The 23,326-nt window shown below is 42.9% G+C and overlaps 1 protein-coding gene across 3 annotated transcripts in view; it reads right to left on the bottom strand.

Moving 5' to 3' along the window:
* Positions 1-23,326, bottom strand: part of USH1C (USH1 protein network component harmonin) — an 81,317-nt gene that overhangs the window by 11,490 nt on the left and 46,501 nt on the right. For 2 of the 3 annotated variants that reach the window (XM_060767859.2, XM_060767869.2), the window contains exons 16-18: positions 16,061-16,102; positions 15,788-15,841; positions 13,396-13,495 (exon numbers count right to left, since the gene is read on the bottom strand). In XM_060767859.2, the coding sequence (XP_060623842.2) occupies positions 13,396-13,495; positions 15,788-15,841; positions 16,061-16,102 (196 nt within the window). Of the gene's footprint in view, positions 1-13,395; positions 13,496-15,787; positions 15,842-16,060; positions 16,103-19,701; positions 19,765-23,179; positions 23,300-23,326 lie in introns of all 3 variants that reach the window. The other variant, XM_060767888.2, reaches the window with a different exon arrangement.

Below are 23,326 nucleotides of genomic sequence, written 5' to 3'. Positions count from 1 at the left end.
GGATGTAGAGAGGGTCATGGGGGCTCTGTGTGCCAACTTTGGTCTTGATTGGTCATTAGATGAGTTTTGCAGCAGTCTTGGGGAGTGGAGGTACTTGAAGTCCCATCATCCATGGTCTATCCTCCTCCAAACTGCACCAGGATGTAGAGTGGGTCATTGAAGCTCCATGTGCCAAGTTTAGTCTTCATGAGTCATTGGCGAGGGTCTCAGTGGTCTCAGGAAGTGAGTGAAGTGACAGCAAGTCCCATCATCCATTGTCAAATTCTTCCAAACCACACCAGGATGTAGAGTGGGTCATGCTGGGTCTCTGTGTAAATTGTGGTCCTAATCCATCATTGTTGGCAGTTGTAATGGTCTTAGGAAGGGAGTGCAGGTATTGCAAGTCCCATCGTCCATGGTGCACCCTCCTTCAAACTGCACCTGGATGTAGAGTGCGTCATGGAGACTCAGTGTGCCAAGTTTGGTCTTTATTGGTAATTGGATGAGCGTTGCAGTGGTCTCAGGAATTGCGCAAAAGTACTGTAAGTCCCATAATCCTTGGTCTATCCCCAGCCAAACACAAACCAGGACGTAAAGTGGGTCATGAGAGGTCTATGTGGCAAGTTTGGTCCTGATCAAACATTGGATGAGGTTAACAGTGGTCTCAGAATGTGAGTGATGGTACTGTAAGTCCCATCATCCAAAGTCGATCCTCCTTCAAACTGCAGCAGGATGCAGAGTGGGTCATGGGGGCTGTGTGTGCCAAGTTTGGTATTTATCGGTAATTGGATGAGGGTTGCAGTGGTCTGAAGAACTGAGCAATGGTACTGCAAGTCCCATAATCCACGGTCCATCCCCGGCCAAACCACACCAGGACGTAAAGTGGGTCATGAAAGGTCTCTGTGCGAAGTTTGGTCCTGATCAGTCATGGGATGAGGTGAACAGCGGTCTCAGAATGTGAGTGATGGTACCGCAAGTCCCATCATCCATGGTTCATAGTCCTCCATACTGCAGTAGGATGTCGAGTGGGTGATGGGGGCTCTGTGTGCCTATTTCGGTCTGTATTGGGAGTGTTCTGACCCAGCCCCCGGCCTTTCCTTTCCTCTCTTTGTCATCTCGGAATGTTGGATTTGAGGCTAGCCAATCAGAGACCATATGCAAATTTCCTTCTGTCATGTCCCCGTTTCTGCCATGAACCCTCTTCTCCACCAGGGGCGCCTATTGAAGCTAGCCAATCAGAGACCATATGCAAATAGCACCACAGCGGCAGCCAATCAGAACGCTGGCACATACCCCTTCCGCCCTCCGCACCTCTGTCCTTCCCATACAAACACTCTTCTTTATTATATACTAGCTTGGGGACCCGGCGTTGCCCGGGTTATTAGAGGAAGTGGGTAATGGTGGTTCTGTATGCCAAGTTTGGTCTTTATTGGTCTTTGGATAATGGCTGCATTATTTTCAGGAAGTGAGTGAAGGTACTTGAAGTCCCATCATCCATGGGCCATCCTCCTACAAACAGCAGCAGGATATAGAGTGGGTCATGGGGGCTCTGTGTGCCAAGTTTGGTCTTTATCAGTCATTAGATGAGGGTGGCAGTGGTGGCAGTAAGTGAGTGAAGGTAGTGCAAGTCCCATCATCCAAAGTCCATACCCTTTCAAACTGCAGCAGGATGTAGAGTGGATCATGGGGGCTCTGTGTGCCAAGTGTGGTCTTGATTGGTCTTTAGAAGAGGGTTGCAGCAATCTTCGGAGGGGAGTGGAGGTACTTGAAGTCCCATCATCCATGGTCTGTCCTCCTCCAAACTGCAGCAGGATGTAGAGTGGGTCATTGGAGCTGCATGTGGCAAGTTTAGTCTTGATGAGTCATTGGCGAGGGTCTCAGTGGTCTCAGAAAGTGAGCAAAGGTACTGCAAGTCCCATCATCCATCTCCAAATTTTTCCAAACAACACCAGGACGTAAAGTGAGTCATGAGAGGTCTATGTGCCAAGTTTGGTCTTGATCCGTCATTGGATGAGGATTGCAGAGGTCTCAGAATGTGAGTGAAGGTACTGGAAGTTCCATCATCCATGGTCCACCCTTCTCCAAAACTGCAGCAGGATGTAGAGTGGGTCATGGGGGCTCTGTGTGCCAACGTTGGTCTTGATTGATCATTAGATGAGTTTTGCATCAGTCTTGGGTAATGGAGGTACTTGAAGTCCCATCATCCATGGTCTGTCGTCCTCCAAAGTGCTCCAGGATGTAGAGTGGGTCATTGAAGCTCCATGTGCCAAGTTTAGTCTTGATGAGTCATTGGCGAGGGTCTCAGTGGTCTCAGGAAGTGAGTGAAGTGACTGCAAGTCCCATCATCCATTGTCAAATTCTTCCAAACCGCATCAGGATGTAGTGTGAGTTATGTGGGCTCTCTGTGTAAATTGTGGTCCTGATCCATCATTGTTGGCAGTTGTAATGGTCTTAGGAAGGGAGTGCAGGTATTGCAAGTCCCATCGTCCATGGTGCATCCTCCTTCAAACTGCACCTGGATGTAGAGTGCGTCATGGAGACTCAGTGTGCCAAGTTTGGTATTTATTGGTAATTGGATGAGGGTTGCAGTGGTCTGAAGAATTGAGCAATGGTACTGCAAGTCCCATAATCCACGGTCCATCCCCGGCCAAACCACACCAGGACGTAAAGTGGGTCATGAGAGGTCTCTGTGCGAAGTTTGGTCCTGATCAGTCATTGGATAAGGTTAACAGCGGTCTCAGAATGTGAGTGGTGGTACTGCAAGTCCCATCATCCATGGTTCATAGTCCTCCAAACTGCAGTAGGATGTAGAGTGGGTGATGGGGGCTCTGTGTGCCAAGTTTTGTCTATATTGGGAGTGTTCTGACCCAGCCCCCGGCCTTTCCTTTCCTCTCTTTGTCATCTCGGAATGTTGGATTTGAGGCTGGCCAATCAGAGACCATATGCAAATTTCCTTCTGTCATGCCCCGTTTCTGCCATGAACCCTCTTCTCCACCAGGGGCTCCTATTGAAGCTGGCCAATCAGAGACCATATGCAAATAGCACCACTGCGGCAGCCAATCCGAATGTTGGAACTTTCAGGCTGGCCAATCAGAACGCTGCCACATACCCCTTCCGCCCTCCGCCCTTCCTCTGTCCGATACAAACAAACACTCTTCTTTATTATAGACTAGCTTGGGGACCCGGCGTTGCCCGGGTTATTAGAGAAAGTGGGTAATGGCGGTTCTGTATGCCAAGTTTGGTCTTTATTGGTCTTTGGATAACGGCTGCATTATTTTCAGGAAGTGAGTGAAGGTACTTGAAGTCCCATCATCCATGGGCCATCCTCCTACAAACAGCAGCAGGATATAGAGTGGGTCATGGGGGCTCTGTGTGCCAAGTTTGGTCTTTATCAGTCATTAGATGAGGGTGGCAGTGGTGTCAGTAAGTGAGTGAAGGTACTGCAAGTCCCATCATCCAAAGTCCATCCCCTTTCAAACTGCAGCAGGATGTAGAGTGGATCATGGGGGCTCTGTGTGCCAAGTGTGGTCTTGAGTGGTCATTAGAAGAGGTTTGCAGCAATCTTCGGAAGGGAGTGGAGGTACTTGAAGTCCCATCATCCATGGTCTGTCCTCCTCCAAACTGCATCAGGATGTAGAGTGGGTCATTGGAGCTCCATGTGCCAAGTGTAGTCTTGATTAGTCATTGGCGAGGGTCTCAGTGGTCTTAGGAAGTGAGCAAAGGTACTGCAAGTCCCATCATCCATCTCCAAAGTTTTCCAAACAGCACCAGGACGTAATGTGGGTCATGAGAGGTCTATGTGCCAAGTTTGGTCTTGATCCGTCATTGGATGAGGTTTGCAGAGGTCTCAGAATGTGAGTGAAGGTACTGGAAGTTCCATCATCCATGGTCCACCCTTCTCCAAAACTGCAGCAGGATGTAGAGTGGGTCATTGGAGCTCCATGTGCCAAGTTTAGTCTTGATGAGTCATTGGCGAGGGTCTCAGTGGTCTCAGGAAGTGAGTGAAGTGACTGCAAGTCCCATCATCCATTGTCAAATTATTCCAAACCGCACCAGGATGTAGAGTGGGTCATGCTGGGTCTCTGTGTAAATTGTGGTCCTGATCCATCATTGTTGGCAGTTGTAATGGTCTTAGGAAGGGAGTGCATGTATTGCAAGTCCCATCGTCCATGGTGCACCCTCCTTCAAACTGCACCAGGATGTAGAGTGCGTCATGGAGACTCAGTGTGCCAAGTTTGGTCTTTATCGGTAATTGGATGAGCGTTGCAGTGGTCTCAGGAATTGCGCAAAAGTACTGCAAGTCCCATAATCCATGGTCTATCCCCAGCCAAACACACACCAGGACGTAAAGTGGGTCATGAGAGGTCTGTGTGCCAAGTTTGGTCCTGATCAGTCATTGGATGAGGTTAACAGCGGTCTCAGAATGTGAGTGATGGTACTGCAAGTCCCATCATCCATGGTTCATAGTCCTCCAAACTGCAGTAGGATGTAGAGTGGGTGTTGGGGGCTATGTGTGCCTATTTTGGTCTATATTGGTAGTGTTCTGACCCAGCCCCCGGCCTTTCCTTTCCTCTCTTTGTCATCTCGGAATCTTGGATTTGAGGCTGGCCAATCAGAGACCATATGCAAATATCCTTCTCATGTCCCCGTTTCTGCCATGAACCCTCTTCTCCACCAGGGGCTCCTATTGAAGCTGGCCAATCAGAGACCATATGCAAATAGCACCACAGCGGCAGCCAATCAAAACGCTGGCACATATTCCTCCCTCTGTCCGATACAAACATTCTCTTTTATTATATACTAGCTTGGGGACCCGGCGCTGCCCGGGTTATTAGAGAAAGTGGGTAATGGTGGTTCTGTATGCCAAGTTTGGTCTTTATTGGTCTTTGGATAATGGCTGCATTATTTTCAGGAAGAGAGTGAAGGTACTTGAAGTCCCATCATTCATGGCCCATCCTCCTACAAACAGCAGCAGGGTATAGAGTGGGTCATGGGGGCTCTGTGTGCCAAGTTTGGTCTTTATCAGTCATTAGATGAGGGTGGCAGTGGTGTCAGTAAGTGAGTGAAGGTACTCCAAGTCCCATCATCCAAAGTCCATCCTCTTTCAAACAGCAGCAGAATGTAGAGTGGATCATGGGGGCTCTATGTGGCAGGTTTGGTCTTGATTGATCATTAGAAGAGGGTTGCAGCAATCTTTGGAAGGGAGTGGAGGTACTTGAAGTCCCATCATCCATGGTCTGTCCTCCTCCAATCTGCACCAGGATGTAGAGTGGGTCATTGGAGCTCCATGTGCCAAGTTTAGTCTTGATTAGTCATTGGCGAGGGTCTCAGTGGTCTCAGGAAGTGAGCAAAGGTACTGCAAGTCCCATCATCCATCTCCAATTTTTTCCAAACAACACCAGGACGTAACGTGGGTCATGAGAGGTCTATGTGCCAAGTTTGGTCTTGATCCGTCATTGGATGAGGTTTGCAGAGGTCTCAGAATGTGAATGAAGGTACTGGAAGTTCCATCATCCATGGTCCACCCTTCTCCAAAACTGCAGCAGGATGTAGAGTGGGTCATGGGGGCTCTGTGTGCCAACTTTGGTCTTGATTGGTCATTAGATGAGTTTTGCAGCATCTTGGGGAGTGGAGGTACTTGAAGTCCCATCATCCATGGTCTGTCCTCCTCCAAACTGCACCAGGATGTAGAGTGGGTCATTGGAGCTCCATGTGCCAAGTTTAGTCTTGATGAGTCATTGGCGAGGGTCTCAGTGGTCTCAGGAAGTGAGTGAAGTGACTGCAAGTCCCATTATCCATTGTCAAATTCTTCCAAACCACACCAGGATGTAGAGTGGTCATGCTGGGTCTCTGTGTAAATTGTGGTCCTGATCCATCATTGTTGGCAGTTGTAATGGCCTTAGGAAGGGAGTGCAGGTATTGCAAGTCCCATCGTCCATGGTGCACCCTCCTTCAAACTGCACCTGGATGTAGAGTGCGTCATGGAGACTCAGTGTGCCAAGTTTGGTCTTTATCGGTAATTGGATGAGTGGTCTCAGGAATTTCGCAAAAGTACTGCAAGTCCCATAATCCATGGTCTATCCCCAGCCAAACACACACCAGGACGTAAAGTGGGTCATGAGAGGTCTATGTGGCAAGTTTGGTCCTGATCAGACATTGGATGAGGTTAACAGCGGTCTCAGAATGTGAGTGATGGTACTGTAAGTCCCATCATCCAAAGTCGTTCCTCCTTCAAACTGCAGCAGGATGCTGAGTGGGTCATGGGGGCTCTGTGTGCCTATTTCGGTCTGTATTGGGAGTGTTCTGACCCAGCCCCCGGCCTTTCCTTTCCTCTCTTTGTCATCTCGGAATGTTGGATTTGAGGCTGGCCAATCAGAGACCATATGCAAATTTCCTTCTGTCATGCCCCGTTTCTGCCATGAACCCTCTTCTCCACCAGGGGCTCCTATTGAAGCTGGCCAATCAGAGACCATATGCAAATAGCACCACTGCGGCAGCCAATCCGAATGTTGGAACTTTCAGGCTGGCCAATCAGAACGCTGCCACATACCCCTTCCGCCCTCCGCCCTTCCTCTGTCCGATACAAACAAACACTCTTCTTTATTATAGACTAGCTTGGGGACCCGGCGTTGCCCGGGTTATTAGAGAAAGTGGGTAATGGCGGTTCTGTATGCCAAGTTTGGTCTTTATTGGTCTTTGGATAACGGCTGCATTATTTTCAGGAAGTGAGTGAAGGTACTTGAAGTCCCATCATCCATGGGCCATCCTCCTACAAACAGCAGCAGGATATAGAGTGGGTCATGGGGGCTCTGTGTGCCAAGTTTGGTCTTTATCAGTCATTAGATGAGGGTGGCAGTGGTGTCAGTAAGTGAGTGAAGGTACTGCAAGTCCCATCATCCAAAGTCCATCCCCTTTCAAACTGCAGCAGGATGTAGAGTGGATCATGGGGGCTCTGTGTGCCAAGTGTGGTCTTGAGTGGTCATTAGAAGAGGTTTGCAGCAATCTTCGGAAGGGAGTGGAGGTACTTGAAGTCCCATCATCCATGGTCTGTCCTCCTCCAAACTGCATCAGGATGTAGAGTGGGTCATTGGAGCTCCATGTGCCAAGTGTAGTCTTGATTAGTCATTGGCGAGGGTCTCAGTGGTCTTAGGAAGTGAGCAAAGGTACTGCAAGTCCCATCATCCATCTCCAAAGTTTTCCAAACAGCACCAGGACGTAATGTGGGTCATGAGAGGTCTATGTGCCAAGTTTGGTCTTGATCCGTCATTGGATGAGGTTTGCAGAGGTCTCAGAATGTGAGTGAAGGTACTGGAAGTTCCATCATCCATGGTCCACCCTTCTCCAAAACTGCAGCAGGATGTAGAGTGGGTCATTGGAGCTCCATGTGCCAAGTTTAGTCTTGATGAGTCATTGGCGAGGGTCTCAGTGGTCTCAGGAAGTGAGTGAAGTGACTGCAAGTCCCATCATCCATTGTCAAATTATTCCAAACCGCACCAGGATGTAGAGTGGGTCATGCTGGGTCTCTGTGTAAATTGTGGTCCTGATCCATCATTGTTGGCAGTTGTAATGGTCTTAGGAAGGGAGTGCATGTATTGCAAGTCCCATCGTCCATGGTGCACCCTCCTTCAAACTGCACCAGGATGTAGAGTGCGTCATGGAGACTCAGTGTGCCAAGTTTGGTCTTTATCGGTAATTGGATGAGCGTTGCAGTGGTCTCAGGAATTGCGCAAAAGTACTGCAAGTCCCATAATCCATGGTCTATCCCCAGCCAAACACACACCAGGACGTAAAGTGGGTCATGAGAGGTCTGTGTGCCAAGTTTGGTCCTGATCAGTCATTGGATGAGGTTAACAGCGGTCTCAGAATGTGAGTGATGGTACTGCAAGTCCCATCATCCATGGTTCATAGTCCTCCAAACTGCAGTAGGATGTAGAGTGGGTGTTGGGGGCTATGTGTGCCTATTTTGGTCTATATTGGTAGTGTTCTGACCCAGCCCCCGGCCTTTCCTTTCCTCTCTTTGTCATCTCGGAATCTTGGATTTGAGGCTGGCCAATCAGAGACCATATGCAAATATCCTTCTCATGTCCCCGTTTCTGCCATGAACCCTCTTCTCCACCAGGGGCTCCTATTGAAGCTGGCCAATCAGAGACCATATGCAAATAGCACCACAGCGGCAGCCAATCAAAACGCTGGCACATATTCCTCCCTCTGTCCGATACAAACATTCTCTTTTATTATATACTAGCTTGGGGACCCGGCGCTGCCCGGGTTATTAGAGAAAGTGGGTAATGGTGGTTCTGTATGCCAAGTTTGGTCTTTATTGGTCTTTGGATAATGGCTGCATTATTTTCAGGAAGAGAGTGAAGGTACTTGAAGTCCCATCATTCATGGCCCATCCTCCTACAAACAGCAGCAGGGTATAGAGTGGGTCATGGGGGCTCTGTGTGCCAAGTTTGGTCTTTATCAGTCATTAGATGAGGGTGGCAGTGGTGTCAGTAAGTGAGTGAAGGTACTCCAAGTCCCATCATCCAAAGTCCATCCTCTTTCAAACAGCAGCAGAATGTAGAGTGGATCATGGGGGCTCTATGTGGCAGGTTTGGTCTTGATTGATCATTAGAAGAGGGTTGCAGCAATCTTTGGAAGGGAGTGGAGGTACTTGAAGTCCCATCATCCATGGTCTGTCCTCCTCCAATCTGCACCAGGATGTAGAGTGGGTCATTGGAGCTCCATGTGCCAAGTTTAGTCTTGATTAGTCATTGGCGAGGGTCTCAGTGGTCTCAGGAAGTGAGCAAAGGTACTGCAAGTCCCATCATCCATCTCCAATTTTTTCCAAACAACACCAGGACGTAACGTGGGTCATGAGAGGTCTATGTGCCAAGTTTGGTCTTGATCCGTCATTGGATGAGGTTTGCAGAGGTCTCAGAATGTGAATGAAGGTACTGGAAGTTCCATCATCCATGGTCCACCCTTCTCCAAAACTGCAGCAGGATGTAGAGTGGGTCATGGGGGCTCTGTGTGCCAACTTTGGTCTTGATTGGTCATTAGATGAGTTTTGCAGCATCTTGGGGAGTGGAGGTACTTGAAGTCCCATCATCCATGGTCTGTCCTCCTCCAAACTGCACCAGGATGTAGAGTGGGTCATTGGAGCTCCATGTGCCAAGTTTAGTCTTGATGAGTCATTGGCGAGGGTCTCAGTGGTCTCAGGAAGTGAGTGAAGTGACTGCAAGTCCCATTATCCATTGTCAAATTCTTCCAAACCACACCAGGATGTAGAGTGGTCATGCTGGGTCTCTGTGTAAATTGTGGTCCTGATCCATCATTGTTGGCAGTTGTAATGGCCTTAGGAAGGGAGTGCAGGTATTGCAAGTCCCATCGTCCATGGTGCACCCTCCTTCAAACTGCACCTGGATGTAGAGTGCGTCATGGAGACTCAGTGTGCCAAGTTTGGTCTTTATCGGTAATTGGATGAGTGGTCTCAGGAATTTCGCAAAAGTACTGCAAGTCCCATAATCCATGGTCTATCCCCAGCCAAACACACACCAGGACGTAAAGTGGGTCATGAGAGGTCTATGTGGCAAGTTTGGTCCTGATCAGACATTGGATGAGGTTAACAGCGGTCTCAGAATGTGAGTGATGGTACTGTAAGTCCCATCATCCAAAGTCGTTCCTCCTTCAAACTGCAGCAGGATGCTGAGTGGGTCATGGGGGCTCTGTGTGCCTATTTCGGTCTGTATTGGGAGTGTTCTGACCCAGCCCCCGGCCTTTCCTTTCCTCTCTTTGTCATCTCGGAATGTTGGATTTGAGGCTGGCCAATCAGAGACCATATGCAAATTTCCTTCTCATGACTCCGTTTCTGTCATGAACTCTTTTCTCCACCAGGGGCTCCTCTTGAAGCTGGCCAATCAGTGACCATATGCAAATAGCACCGCTGCCCAGCCAATCGGAATCTTTGAACTTTCAGGCTGGCCAATCAGAGACCACAGTGGCAGCCAATCAGAAAGCGAGCACATACACCGCCACACTTTTGCCCTCCGCATACAAGTTTTGACTTTTATTATATATATAGACTAGCTTGGGGACCCGGCGCTGCCTGGGTTATTAGAGAAAGTGGGTAATGGCCATTCTGTATGCCAAGTTTGGTGTTAAACAGGATGTAAAGAAGGCCGGTATAGAAAACTTCCAAATAAATAAATAAAATAAATAGATAGGGTCACGGGGGCTCTGTGTGCCAAGTTTGGTATTGATCAGTCATTGGTTCAGGGTCGCAGTGGTTTCAGTAAGTGAGTAAAGATACTGCAAGTCCCATCATCCATGGTCCATCCCCCTTAGAACTGCATCAGGATGTAGAGTGGGCCATGAGTACTCTGTGTGCCAAGTTTGGGCCTGGTCTCTGATTTGTAGGGGCTACAATGTTCTGTGGGAAGTGAATCGGGTGAAGGTACTGCAAATCCCATCATTAGTGGCCCATCCTGCCCTGAACCGCACTGAAAGTCCCATCATCCATCGTCCCTCCTTCTCCAAACAGCATCGGGATGTAGAGTGGGTCAAGGGTGCTCTGTGTGCCAAGTTTGGTCTTGATCGGACATTAGATTAGGGTTGCAGGAGTCTTGGGAAGGGAGTGGAGGTACTTGAAGTCCTATCATCCATGGTTTGTCCTCCTCGAAAGTGCACCAGGATGTAGAGTGGGTTATGGGGACTCTGTGTGCCATATTTGGTCTTGATCAGTCATTGGCGAGGGTCTCAGTGGTCTCAGGAAGTGAGTGAAGTGACTGCAAGTCCCATCATCCATTGTCAAATTCTTCCAAACCGCACCAAGATGTAGAGTGGGTCATGCGGGCTCTCTGTGTAAATTGTCGTCCTGATCCATCATTGTTGGCAGTTGTAGTGGTCTTAGGAAGGGAGTGCAGGTATTGCAAGTCCCATCGTCCATGGTGCACCCTCCTCCAAACTGCACCAGGATGTAGAGTGTGTCATGGAGACTCAGTGTGCCAAGTTTGGTCTATCGGTAATTGGATGAGGGTTGCAGTGGTGTCAAGAATTGAGCAAAGGTACTGCAAGTCCCATAATCCATGGTCCATCCTCGTCCAAACCACTCCAGGACGTAAAGTGGGTCATGAGAGGTCTATGTGCCAAGTTTGGTCCTGATCAGTCATTGGATGAGGTTAACAGCGGTCTCAGAATGTGAGTGATGCTACTGCAAGTCCCAACATCCATGACTCATCCTCCTCCAAACTGCAGTAGGATGTAGAGTGGGTCATGGGGGCTTTGTGTGCCTAGTCTGGTCTGTATTGGTAATTTTCTGACTCAGCCCCCTCTGGCCTTTTCCTTTCCTCTCTTTGTCATCTTGGAATCTTGGAATGGAGGCTGGCCAATCAGAGACCACATGCAAATTTCCTTCTCATGTCCCCGTTTCTGTCATGAACTCTTTTCTCCACCAGGGGCTCCTATTGAAGCTGGCCAATCAGAGACCATATGCAAATAGCACCACAGCGGCAGCCAATCAGAACGCTGGCACATACTCCTCCCGCCACACTTTTGTCCTCCGCATACAAGTTTTGACTTTTATTATATACATAGATATAGATATAGATATAGATTGGGAATGAAAACCTGGATCCCCAACTTCCTTGCTCTGTGCAACACTATTCACTGCACTACACTGGCTTTTCAAGGCAAATAGCATGAAGGTCTCTCTTAGGCCCCATCCACACAGCTGTATAAAATCCACATTGAACTGGATTATATGGCAGTGTGGACTTAGATAATCCAGTTCAAAGCAGATATTGTGGATTATATGCCTTGATATTCTGGCCCTATGAGCCACATTCATAGGCAAGAATATCAGTATGCTCACTGCAGTAAAAGAACAATCTTTAAAGACGCAATTAAATTGTGAGTTTATGTTTGGGCCCAGCCTACTTGAGGGACCGTATCTCCTTATCAGCCCACTCATGCACTGATATAATCAGGAGAGGCCCTGCTTTCGGTCCCACCACCATCACAAGTGCGCTTGGTGGGAACGAGAGAGAGGGCCTTCTCAGTGGTGGCCCTGCGGCTCTGGAACTCTCTTTCTAGAGAGGTGTGATCGGCCGCCTCCTTGCTGGATTTTCGATCTCAAATTAAGATCTTCCTATGGAGCCATGCCTTCCCAGATGATTTATAATTGGTTACTACCAAATAGCGGCTGTTAATATCTACCTCTTAAATGCTTTATTGGACCTGGCAATGTGACACAGCCCAATGAAAATTGAGTCTTTTTAGGATTTTAAATATAATTTATTTTTTTTACAAATGACCTCGGTGGCCTGAGGTTTGGGAATTTTTAATGGTGTAAGTTATTAATGTATTGTTTATGATTTAGGTAATTGGGTATTTGTGTTAGTTGGTTTATTGTGTTTCTCTGAGTGTGTATTTTATGTAAATTTGTTTTTGATCCACTGTACACCACTTTGAGTCCCACCTGTGGGAAAAAAGCGGGATAAAATTGAATAAATAAATAAATAAATAATAATGTTCAAAATGATTGCAGTGCATCACATTATAAGATACGATGCTTGTTGTGCTTAATTATGTATATTGTATATTTTCAACCTGACACCACTGAAGCCACTGCTGGATAGCTCAGAATACAAGGCCATTGGGAGATAAATGAAGTTAAATAACCTTGGTGTCATTCACGGCCATGGTAATACACTGCAGTAATGATGTCAACAGAAGTCACAAAAGTCTTAGACAACAGCAGCTCATGGGGTAAAGGGGGGGGGGGGGTTCTCTTAGTGGTTTGCATAATGATGTCTTATGCTAAAATGGCATTTTTGTTATTGTTATGGTATTTAGCCTTTGCAGCTTTTAAATATGTTGGTATTTGTGGAGTTTGGTGTAGTTGGGTTTAAGTGTGTATTTGATGTATTTAAGTGCAAGTGTGTTACATGGTCAAAAAAAAAACCCCTAACAAACTTCTAATCAACTGCTGTTTGATTTCAGGGGGATGGCCATGCTACTTTGTTGCAACAAAACCAAGAAAGGGTATTGCAGCTACTTGACAACTAGCAAGATTTATTTGGCATTTACAGACTGCACCTGCAAATGCCAAATAATAGAAAAGATCTCCAGACCAAAAAAAAAGTGTTTATCTTTCAGGTCCCACAAGTCTCTTTATCACACTGCAAAGTTATCTATTCTGCCATTTTCTTCCAGATCATTTCAAGTCATTAATGTACAAAGCAGGATAAAACTCTAAAAACAGAATTTTAATTATGGCATCATTTAATTAAGTCTGATGGAAAGAAGTAAAACAGCTCTTAGTCTTAAAGCTTCAATTCCCCAAAAGTCTAACAACTTGAAAATGTTTACAGAGCTATCTAGTCTAAGGAATAATTAAAGTTCATGTAGTCTATCTTAACAGTAGCTACTTGCCATGCTTGTCAGCAGCACCCCCCTCGTAAATAGCAGATACCACTATTTTTCCAATTGGGGAATCAACGCCTCCTTCTACTGCAAGATCTAATGATCCTTCCTGTTAAAGAAAGTTAAATACATAACAGATTGAACAAATTCACCTTTGTGAATTCATCGAGGATCAAAGCCTAACTAGATTAATTTTGTGAAGTGCCATGCACATTGGTGGCACTATCTAAATAACTGATCACCTTTATCCCATCAAAGGTCTTCCATACACTTTGAAAGTACATTTTCTGTTAATAATTTGGAACAGAAATTTTATTTATTTTTCATACATATTTCTAAATTATATTGCTATTAAAATAAGCAGAACAGTTTATAACAATCAAGAAAAGAAAAATAAATTGTAATAAAATCAATATGATCAACGGTGCTAATAAGATAAATAGTCTAGGATCCAACATAATTAGAACCACTAAATCCTTAAGAAATTTCTCCACTTAAAAACATCACAACTTATTTCCAATGTTTTAATAGATTGGTACTACCTAAAACTGTTTGGGCAAGATGCTTTATATATGGGCACCATGACTTAAAGGGCCTTCTTCCAGACACTATTTTGGTAAGTAGGAAGCCACAGACAAGAAGGCTAAAGTTCTCAAGTGGTTTTCCAAATGGCAAGAGGGCAAAATCAATGTATGAAAGGACCTGTCAATGAGGGATTTCTTCTGGATGGGCCCATGGCATGTTGTAACCTGAGATGAGCTTAACCTTTTATATACAAAAATAACTACCATGTTTCACTGTTTAATCATCACATTTGTATGCCTTTCTCCCCCAGAAAAAATGGAGGGGGGAGGGTTTGAGACTGTTATGTGAAGGAAAAAAATGTGCTAATATTACATACTTGAATATCTTGACATATTGTACCAATGACATCTTTACCTGCCAACTCACTCCCCTTGCAGCTATGACTGGGTTGAGTCTGAAAACACTGGGTTGAAGAGAGTGACAATACCATCTTTTGGATTTAATCCAGTGAACGCCATAGATGCAATGGGAGCAGGTGGGCAGGTGAAGCTGTCATTGGTATAGTAAGTCATGTGATGCAGAAAGCCTGAATTCTTCCCACACTAGCTACATTATAATTTGTCTGCCAGCGATACATTGGCATAGCTCACAAGGCTTGATGATTCCAAGCATACAACAATTGTACGAGGAAAGGCAAGAAACCAATTTTGGAACCCGAAAAGAGGTGGTGCGACTATTGCATTGTGGCAATTATTACATGTTAAAATGTGAGCAATATCAAGAGACCTTTTTGATCAAGGGTATGGAGATCAAGCCCTATGAGGAGCAGCTTAAAGAGCTGGGCATGTTTAGCCTGAAAAAGAGAAGGCTGAGAGGAGATATGATAGCCATGTATAAATAAGTGAGAGGAAGTCATAGTGAGGAGGAGCAAGCTTGTTTTCTGCTGCCCTGGAGACTAGGATGCGGAAGAATGGCTTCAGACTACTCTCTGCCCTGGAGTGTGGTGGAGGCTCCTTCTTTGGACAGAGAAGGCTAGATGGCCATCTGTCGGGGGTGCTTTGAATACAATTTCTCTGCTTCTTGGCAGGGGGTTGGACTGGATGACCCATGAGGTCTCTTCCAACTCTATGAATCTATGATTCTATGATTTTGAATGCCTAGACAGGTAAATGCTGGTGCTGGTGGTCAGGAGTGACTGGTGCTTTTCCCTTTCCATAGAATGACTCTTAGCTTATCCATAGATCACATCACATCACATATCACAGATCACATCAAAATCCATAATTTTGATTATGGATTATGGTCTCAATTTAAACATGAGGTTGATTTATATACAAATATGTATAGTAATCACAGTAAGAAAATGTGTAGCTAACATTGTGTTGCCATTTTATGATAAACAAAATCTGAGGCAATCATCTCACTCTCATAGTAAGGATGGCTTCCTGAAGTGGTATTACAATAGCCTTTTTAAAAGGTCTGTATTATTAATTTAAAAAATGAACAATGAGGCCAGGCCCATAGCCAGGATTTCGATTCGGGGGGGGGGGGGGGGGGCTGAGTCTGAGTGAAAGAGGGTCTAGCAAACCTTTTGTATTGTTACTCCAATACCCCCATGCATATGGGATATATTGAGCATGGTGATCAGATCATGATATGAATAGACATAGCAGTTTAAATAATGCACCAGTAAGGCCTTTTCGCGAACCACCATGAGAATTTTTTTGGGGGGGAGGCTGAAGCCCCTCAACAACCCCCCCCCCCACCGGCTACATGCCTGAATGAGGCTAATGGACATATCACACTGTCTTATAAAGAAATGTAAAGAGAGGACTCAAGGAGTCAGCAATTATTCTTATTCCATCTCAAACGTTACCTTCTTAATACGCAGAAGTCGGACATCTTTCCCCATAATCTGATCTGGTGAAAACTAGCAGAATCAAAGGAATACAAGTAAGTCATATTACACTTTTTCAATGCAAACTAAAATAAACATGCTTGTAGCTTAAAACAGAATGTGATCCAATTTACACTTAACAGGTCTTTGTGCTTATTCTGCCTTGTCCAAAAAACTGAAAATAAAAGCAGCTTCAAAGATGTAACATTTGTTAAAAATGAGGAATGACCTATATTTTAAATTTCTTCTTACCACTGAGTAGGGATCAAAATCTTCCACATATTTCTGGAAGCCCTGAAAATAAAACTGATAATGAAATACAACATACGCAGAAACAGGCTCAGATAAGATGAAAGAAAAGAAGTGAAATGAAGATGCTTAAAGTTAACTCAACTTCCTCCTGACAGTCAGAAGACATTTAAAGTATTTATATTTGCTCTACCATTTGGGATGCAAGAGTCAAACTTATAGTGGAGAAATTTACCAAATTCAAAAACAGTTTGAGTGACATTTGATCTAGTGGGATGAAGTAAAATGCAAGCAAGGAAATTGTGAACAATGCAGAACTGTGCCAGTATAATAAGACCAAATCAAAACAGATGAAGGGAAATTGAGATGGAGCAGGAGTAATGGCAGCCACAAGGAACAAAGCAAAACAATTCTTATAACGTCGAAGGCTTTCATGGCTGGAATCACTAGGTTCTTGTAGGTTTTTTCGGGCTATAGGGCCATGTTCTAGAGGCATTTCTCCTGACGTTTTGCCATAGATGCAGGCGAAACGTCAGGAGAAATGCCTCTAGAACATGGCCCTATAGCCCGAAAAAAACCTACAAGAACCTAATTCTTATAAAGCATTTATTTCATACATTAGTTTGCATCTGTCCCATGCAAACATATTGAATCCCCCTCTTAAAATTAATCTCACTTCACTTTGTGCCACATAGACTTTACCACTGAAATAACAGAATAAGACTATTTTGCAAGGACTTCATCTGGTGCATCACTGGCTACAATCTCTGTATCTGCTTCAGAAATGCCTTATGATAGACACCTGACATAGGTATTCCATGCACCTTAATGGACTTATCTACTTGCATCACTGATGTCTTTGCAATAACAATTGGAAAAGTTCAGTACTTGGAAAAGTTACTTTTTGGAGCATAATTTCTAGAATTCTAAAGTGAGACTCCTCCAGCTTAGCTAGAAGATTCTGGAAACCATAACAGAACAAAATAGTTGTTTGATTAATTTTCATTTTATAACAGTTGTTCCTGGTCCATCCTACTTTAACCTATTTTTGACTGGCAGGGTTCTCAATTCCTGGTTTCACAGGTTTTATATTTCAGCAATAACTGTGATCATGAAACCTTTATAATTTGCGGGCAGCACAACATGACATACTATGCTAATTTTATGTCTGTAAAAAAGGCTAAAACAAAGTGCAGTTATTTCATACTAAAAGGAAAGATCTTGACCAAATCCAAAGAGTTGTACTTTGAGTAGAGCTACTAATCCTTTGTGTGATTTAAGGCAAATCACTTGATCTTTCTTAAATCTGAGGTCAACTTCATAACAAGCAGATGTTATCCCTGAAGAATATTTTCCTGGGAAATTTTGTTTTAGGAAATAATGAAGATAATATATTTAAATAAGTACTGAATCCTGTAAGTAAACAATGACCATTCTAAAATTAACATGTTTAAGTGTCTTTAATGTTCCCAGAAAAAACAGAACCAACACTAAGCTATAAATCACAACTTTATAGTGAACTTGTGGTCTGACAAAGGAATGCTCATAACATGATCTTTGCATATTCCAGATCTTACATGATCAGTCTTATGGGGGCATGTGTGGGTATACTTCTAATGAGAGCATCTTAGCAGCTAAAATAGTGCCAAGTATTGATTTTTAAAAATTATATTCTTCTTTACACTACATTAATCTCATAATAAAACAATTTCAGGAAAAAACACCATTAAGTAATATACTATATAGGCAGTTCAATGCTTCTTCAAAATCTTCTTATGTAAAACTTATGTAAACTTTTAGTTCTTTGTAAACTTTAGGCTCTACACACACAAATCTGGGGCCTGTCCCTGAACAATGGCAACAGGGGATGGAGTTTAAATGGTTCAGTTGGGCCAAAACCAGTTTAGCCTTGCTGTACTGTTGGTCATTCACATCGCCTTGGTAGTTTGTCAGAGAATTCTTGACAGTCACTGAATGCTTTAACAGACAGCAGCAAAGATGCCCGCACGAATGAAAGAGAAGGAGTGGAGATTGCCTCTTTCTTTTCCATGGCTGCTTTCAGCATCTTTGCTGATGTCAAAAAGGGCACTGGTGATGGCTGGGAGTTCTCCAGAGCTCTGTGGCAGCTGCTGCAGTGACAAAAATAATACAACTCTGATCTGTCTACTATTCATTCCTTATGCCACGGAGCACAAAGAAAAGGAGATGGCAGTGTGGGTCATGTGAACTGGTTAGAATCAGTCCAGCTGTCCATACTAATCTCAGTGTGATCAAATGCTCCAAAGCTCATCAAAATTCTGGATCATGTGTTATAAAACCAGGTTAACCCATTTTATCCCACATTACAGACTTGATGTGTCTAGATGATATCTGGATCTTCAGGAATAACTTCTGGCCAAAATTGAGGTATAGGGTCAGTTTAGACAACCTTTTGTTAGAAATGCATAATATCCTGATTTTTCTTCTGCATGGGTTGGGATAAATTAGATATTCAAAAATATGACAATACAGTAGAGTCTCGCTTATTCCATATAAATAGGACGACAGAATGTTAGATAAGTGAAAATGCTGGATAATAAGGAGGGATTAAGGAAAAGCCTCTTAAACATCAAATTACGTTATGATTTTACAAATTAGGCACCAAAACATCATGTTTTACAACAAATTGACAGAAAATGCAGTTCAATACATGGTAATGTTATGTAGTAATTACTGTATTTACAAATTTAGCACCAGAACATGGTAATGTATTGAAACAGCTGTGGATCCAGGAGGGAGGCAGACTGTGTTGGATAATACAGAACGTTGGATGAGCAAAGGTTGGATAAGTGAGACTCTACTATATGTTTATTTGTTAAACAGTAATGAAATGCTAGACGTAGGGATTTTAAATTTGTGTAATACATTTAGCAAAACAAGAACACAAAATAGCAAAACAAAATAACTCTCCTGATAAGTCCATTAAATCTATATATTTTGCAGACAGCTGATGTTTGTACTCCCTGCATGGGATGGGATGTCCCAAGTATTTTCGGGCACTGTTAAATGTAAATTTTATAGACAGATGAAGGGTGCAACAGAGGCAGAAATAGGCCCTTGAAGGTCAGGAAGATCTATGCATATAAGCATCAAACAAGGCCGTTCTCAGCCAGCCCTTTTCACAAAGCATCAAACAGGAGTCTTGCTTTTGTGAGTGGCACCACATGATTCTTTGTGAGATTTTGGGACTAAATCAATAAATTGGAAATCTTTCAAAAGCACAGCCTAAATATAGCACTCTTTGACAATATGTTTAAAGTATTAGACAGAAAATCTACCTTAAGTAAAACCCAGGATGTCAATAATGGTTTCTGATAGCAGCGACACTAAAAAGGTTGTGATAGGCAGGTATGGAATAAATCAATAATCTGTTTTTTAATATCAGATTATTAGATTATTTTCTGGTGTTCATAAGAGTTTGCTAACAGGATTGCATGCAATCACAAAAGGACTATAAAGCCGATGTTTAAAATGTTTTATTGTATTATTGTTCCAACTCAATACAGAGAAAAAAGAAAAGAGAATTTTGGTATACACACAACACAAAGCAACACACAACTGAAATGCAAAACACCATGCAAAGAAGAAATAAAACTTTATTTTACTTGTTTTTTGTTAGTTTTAAATGATGAATTGTAAACCACCATTCTTTTAAACATTTCATGAGGCTGGAAGAAAAGGAGAAACAAATTGCCAAACAAGCCATTAGTTTCAATGTAAACACACAAACATAAATGACCATCAACCTCATACATTCCTTTTATATGTCCAAAGTTAATTAGAGTCAATGGAAATACTAATCCCCATGATTCTCTAAATTTCTTCATGGTTAATGGTACTGAGTACGATTGAAAACATTAAGGGCATTTGAATGAAATTGTCCTATACAGGGGCGGAAAGAGTATCTCTATTATTTATTTCCCAGTTAAAAATGGCTTTCCAGACCACCCAGAATAGAACAGAACTGTAAAATGTCTGCAGTTTTCTTAACGTATTTAAATATCCCATAGTATTCCAGATGTTTTACACAGAGAAAGATACGGCTTTTTCTCATAAAAATACCTTTTGTATGCAGAAAATGTGTTTCCTAACAGAAAACTATTTTTGTTATTTTTTGCACTGTGAAAAGCCATTTGATTTTCTGCACTGTAAAATTATCCAGAACACTTCAGGTTTCTTGAAAACAGGGATAACACCGAGCAAGAATGTTTATTTTCTTACACAGCAGGAGGAAAACTATAGTACATGTATGTGGGACTTGTACGTGGGACTTGTATGTTGGGGCAAAAAAATGATTTCTATCTCTACCTAGAAATGTAGCTATGATGGATTGGAAATCTCCTGGCATATGCCCCTTCCACACAGTTGAATAAAATCCCACATTATCTGCTGCAAACTGGAATATATGGCAGTGTGGACTCAGATAACCCAGTTCAAAGCAGCTATTGTGGGATTTGCTGCTTTGTTATTCTGGGATATAGAGCTGTGTGAAAGGGCCCTTAGTTAACTTTGTGAGATGCTGGGTATTTTGAATTTCAGGCACATTTAAGATATGTCTAAGTATCTGGATGTCACAGAAAGTTTCTACACTGCCATTTAATCCAGTTTAAAGAAGATAATCTGGATTCAGACACTGGATTATATGGCATCGTAGAAGGGGCCATAGTTTTAGGACAACACTCAACAATTAAGGGCTCTTCCACACAGCTATATAACCCAGAATATCAAGGCAGATAATCCACAATATTTGCTTTGAACTGGGTGAACTGGGTGATCTGAGTCCTCATAGCTATATATTCCAGTTCAAAGCAGAAAATGTGAGATTTTATTCAGCTGTGTGGAAGGAGCCTGGGTTATTTGAGTCCACTGTGCCATATAATCCAGTTCAATGTGGATTTTATACAGCTGTGTGGAAGGGGCCTGTGTCTTCTCAAGCAGAGAGGCATTCTACATTTTCCTCTCCATTGCCTTTTCTGGAATACATAGAAAATAAACGAGATACATAGAATACATAGAAAATAAACGAGACAGCTTTAGTCTAAACAGGGCTTTAGAGGCACTGCTAGTAGATTCCTCCTATAAATTAGATGAGCAAAAATTACTTTATTTCTCTCAAAAGTATTTAAAAAGTAAAAGACTACGAAGTTAAACAACCCAATAGCACACAAGATTGAAGCCTGTGGCATTATCATGACTTTGGAAGATATGTGCTCATGCATAATGATGTGTTGTTGTTTTTTTACATTTTGTGTATTATGTTTTTGTCCTACTTTTCTCACAGTGTAAATATTTCTTCCGCCTCCTTTGTTTTGATGGAGTAACCTTTTGAGACAGTCCAGGTTGAGAAGTTATGACTCAACCAAAGTGATTTTATGGCTGAGGACTTGAACCTAGATATCTCTAATCCAGTATATTTCACCAGAGCATAATGTTAGCTTTAATAAGCAGCACAAGACGTTTTCAGAAAGACAGCATTCTCTGCAAGCTCTCTAGCTGATAAGTAAGTGATACTCTAATTGATTTGTTTATAAGAAAGGCAAAACCATGTGACTTACTGTAACCAAAATAAAAAAGTGCTAAATGTGCTAATCTTGGCAAGACTATCAATCTGTACAAAATCTCACTTACATTGCTATGCTCCTTATCATTAACTAAATGAAAAAGAAACCCCCATGGGCTTCCGCTGAAAGGTAGAGACTCCTGTCTGATGAGTGGAATGACTTCTATTTCTCTTTGGCTTTACAGAAATCAGGATCAGTTTCAAAACAGGTTTTGTTTCTTAAAGAAACAGTTAAGTTTTGGTTCTGCTGGTTTTATGTTCAACACAATTGTTAAAGCAGGTGACAGATTTAAAACTCATTTTTAAATTACATAAGAGATTTCATTAAAGAGTAATTATGCCCAAAATATATGGAAACTGTAGTTCCTATAATTCATTTTCAGAGTCAAATATCTACATGAACTTACAAAAAACCAAGAGATAATGCAGCAACCTGTTCCATATCATATAAAACCTTGAGGGTCTATCGTTATGATGTTATCATCAATACTATTTAAAAATATTATGTGTCCCACCTATCATGCCATAATTAGTCCTTCGTCTTATCTGAAATGATTGCTTCTAATCCTTATAAACATATTTTCTACTGTGTTGGGATAGACTACTCAATCTTAATCATAGCTGCCAAATTCACTGGGAGTTATTCCCAGATAATTCGGTTTAGGATTGCAGCCTCAGTAAAATGTATGCTCAGCAAAGCCTTCCACAAACTGATGACCTGGACATGGGTTGGGATACAATTCCCATTCTCCTCAGCTATCATGGGCATGTTGAAATGGTGGGAAGGTAGTTCGGCACCTCTGGAGAGCACCCATTATTAATGTTAGTAATTTATCTGATATTTCTTAGCTCCACAGATGCATTCTGTCCTAATTAGTCTATGGTCTGATTGAATCCACCTTTTCAAATGTGCTCCAGAAAAGGAATAGGAAATGGATGCAATAACATGAAGGGCTTTTATATGGAGACACTGTCTTTTCTTGACCAGTTCTATAGAGCTTTATGTACTCTATCCACATTATGGAGAAAGATCAAAATTCTGTGTCATGTTCTATGACATCAAAATCAAATTCTGTATTCTGTACAACTCATACAAAGAAAGCAAATAAATATGTTTTTGACTGTTATTATTAATTTGGTCCACATTTCAAATATTTCTCATAATCACTTCTATATCCAGAACTTATGGAAAGGAGGAAGTCTCTAAAGAGGTCATGGAAATCCCACAAGTGACAAATATGATGTCACTAGGCTTTAGGGATTCACCAGGGATCATGCATACAGGTTTATGTTGCTGCCAGAAGACAGGTGAATAATAGCAAACCTTAGCTGTGCTAAAATGAAGGAGCTGAAAGCTTTCACATATTTCGATAACAAATACTTTAGAATACCTGTGACATGTTTTGCATGCTTTCTGAGTGAGAACACAAAAGCAAAAGTAGAGACTAACAGTGAGCAGAACGCTTGACGTATCACATCCAACACACACCATTGGCATGCATAATAAGCTAGCAAGAGCTTACCAGAGCTTCAGATTTGATTGCTGGTCTGGCCATGATATTATGGTCAGGATGCAGCATGACTGGTTTGGAGACTATAGGTACAGTTGGGCGACGCTGGGCAGGAGGGCTGGGAGAAAATTGCTACGGAGTTCAATTTAAGAGTATTAT

Source organism: Anolis sagrei, chromosome 1 (genome assembly GCF_037176765.1).
Source record: "Anolis sagrei isolate rAnoSag1 chromosome 1, rAnoSag1.mat, whole genome shotgun sequence".
Lineage (NCBI taxonomy): Eukaryota > Metazoa > Chordata > Lepidosauria > Squamata > Dactyloidae > Anolis > Anolis sagrei.
Note: the sequence above shows the minus strand (reverse complement) of the source record. Positions and strands in the feature narration are given on the sequence as shown.